The following is a 2,642-nucleotide window of genomic DNA, read 5'->3' as shown; positions in this document are numbered from 1 at the left end:
ACGGATCGCAAAACAAGTGCTGCTGTTTTGCCTGGAATTACAGAACTAATAAAAAAAAAAAAAATAGTGTCGTGGTCCAGCTGATGAACTGAGAAAGTTAAGAAAGGTAAACTGGGCCTTTGGATTGCTTTTTGTTATTTTAACCCTCTGCATAACCCCTTTGTGTCGATCAAAACTGGGATCAAGGCTTTTCTCATCTTTCCCTCACGAACACAGGCCTGAAAACAAAGGATTTTAGGAAATACAACAAAAGGTGCTCTACAGTCTCTTATGTAGTCTGTCCGTATCAACGATCGAGACCGTGGAGCTACACAAAGCAGCTAAATTTTCTCCACCACGTTTCCGAGAGCTGCTTGATTTTATCCGGCGTCTTCCGTCTCAGGGTCCGCCTGAGGTCCGAGCCCCCAGCCTGCTGGACGCTGCACAGAATGGCAGCGTCGAAAACCTCCTTCAGGTTCTTCTGGGTCAGAGCCGAACATTCGATAAACGATGCGGCGCCGAGCGCGTGGGCGCACAGCCGAGCCTCGTCTCCGCTGATGGGTTTCTCCCGCCGCTCCGCCAGTTGGATCAGAACCTGCACGTCCTCACGCAGGTCACACTGAGTGCCGACGAGGACGACGGGTACGCCCGGGCACAGGCGGCGGATCTCCGGCGCCCAGCGGTCCGACACGTTGCGGAAGGAGGCGGGCTGGACCACGCTATAGCAGAGAAGGAACGCGTCCGTGTTGCGATAACAGAGCGGACGCAGGCGGTCAAACTCGTCCTGCAGGGGGCAACAGACACAAGGGGTGAATTGAGAGAGAGGGGGTTCGTGTGCTCCTGTGTGTGTGTGTGTGTGTGTGTGTGTGTGTGTGTGTGCGTGTGTGGAATAGGGGGGTGCCGGGGTGGGTCAAAGAGACAATTGGGAGAGAATTCTGTCCGGCTGTGTGTGTGTGATGAAAGAGGTGTGAGGGTGTGATGAAATGTTACGAAAGAGAAGTTTTCATTCATCATTTTCACCTGACTCACGTCCTTTTGGGCAGAAAAATCCTTTCTGATTCTGGTTTCTACCAATTATACCATGTCACTGATTGGCAGAAGAATGTGCACACCTTTAATACCAAGTGGAAACTGCTCCTTAATCAAAAAATGAGGGCAAAAACCTGAGGAATTCTGGCCCTTGAGGAGGAGTCAGTGAAAATGTAACTTTTCAGAACTTGGAAAGATAGAAAAAGGTTAAAAAAAATTTCCAACCTAAACACATAAAAAAAACTAAACTCTACCTTAACGCAACATGTCATGTAGGTTGTGTGACTAATTAGACTAATTAGTTTCCTGCAAGTAAGGTCTATTCTTGCGAAACCAAAAAGTAGTGCAACCTCTAAACTCTGAAATCACATTGGGATGTATGTCAAACACACGCTAATGGGAACCTACTACGAATGTGTTCTTACACACGGAGTTCCATCTTCCATCTCCCACTTCTGTCATTCAAATAACGGGAAAGAATTAAAGACTGAAAGAAAGATGCTTTCTTTGTGTGTGTGTAAATTCAGACATGTCAAACAGAGAGAGAGAGGCAGGGAGGGAGAAAGAGGGGGAGAGAGAGAGGCAGAGAGAGAGAGAGCGAGAGAGAAAGAGAGAGAGAGAGAGATGCAGTTCTTGCTCACCTGTCCTGCCATGTCACAGAGCTGAAGTCTAATTGGTCTCCCATCAACTACAACCTTGACTGAAAGAATAACAAAGTTCGCTCCAGGTTAATGAGACGAGGAAAACAGTCTTTGGTTGTGAACGAACACACACAAAATATCTTAAATACGCTTCATATGGAAAGATAACTTAAGACCATGCCTATAACCGTAATGTCGGTGTTTGAAGACGTCATCTTGACAAAGTGGAAGTTTAGACTTAAACATGATGTAGCCTAGTCTTTGAATGTCACGTAAAAATATTGTACGGTAGTAGTGCTAGCAATGATTGTGAAGTTACCTGCAAAATTGTCAAAAGCTGTGGGAATGTATTCTGATGGGTATCCATTTGTGGTGTAGCTAACAATAAGACTCGTCTTTCCAACAGCTCCATCACCAACAAGGACGCATTTTACCTTTCGTTCTGGTACCAAGGCTGACCGACCGTTTGCGACCAGGGCTAAGTCACGATTTAGAGTTCTTCTTGGGGGTATCGGTGGGGCACACGGCTCCTCGTCGTTCCTTCGACTCACTCCATCACCTACAGGCGGCATATTTGACGCGTAACCATTTAAACTCTCTCACCAACTCAGATCTGCGTTGCTTCTTTACAGTAGTTTTTGCATCACCCTTTCGCACTTCTATGGATTTTCTGTCGTTGTTTGAGCTCTGAGGTGATCGCTTCAGGTGGTAGTCTAGCCCTGCACACCTGCTGTGCGATTTCTCGCATGGATAACGGTCTTTTGCGGTTAGGAGTCAAGTTTGACCGTGGATAGCTCCGGTTGATTGACAACCGCCGCATCTGGTGTGCCTTGGGTCTTAGTAAGAGGATTAATAAGCACCACATGCGCGCGGTGTTTCATTTCAAGCGAAGCTCGAGACTGGGGATTTGTTTTAGCGGGGGAAATCATCTAAAGTTTGTTGCTATGTGTGGCTTAAAGAAAACGTGATGCGACCTTAAAATGATTATAGTTA

General features: G+C 46.7%; 1 protein-coding gene across 1 annotated transcript; it reads right to left on the bottom strand.

Annotated features, from left to right (window-relative positions):
• Positions 1–307: 307 nt before the first annotated feature.
• Positions 308–2,221, bottom strand: LOC115815936 (rho-related GTP-binding protein RhoU). Its single transcript, XM_030778905.1, has 3 exons — positions 1,969–2,221; positions 1,650–1,708; positions 308–763 (listed from the first exon to the last, which is right to left on the bottom strand). The coding sequence occupies exons 1-3, from the start codon at positions 2,219–2,221 to the stop codon at positions 308–310; spliced, it is 768 nt and encodes a 255-aa protein (XP_030634765.1).
• Positions 2,222–2,642: the final 421 nt, after the last annotated feature.

The sequence above is a fragment of the Chanos chanos genome, chromosome 7 (genome assembly GCF_902362185.1).
Source record: "Chanos chanos chromosome 7, fChaCha1.1, whole genome shotgun sequence".
In the NCBI taxonomy this organism is placed as follows: domain Eukaryota; kingdom Metazoa; phylum Chordata; class Actinopteri; order Gonorynchiformes; family Chanidae; genus Chanos; species Chanos chanos.
The sequence above is the reverse complement of the archived record's forward strand: the minus strand, read 5'-3'. Positions and strand labels throughout refer to the sequence as shown.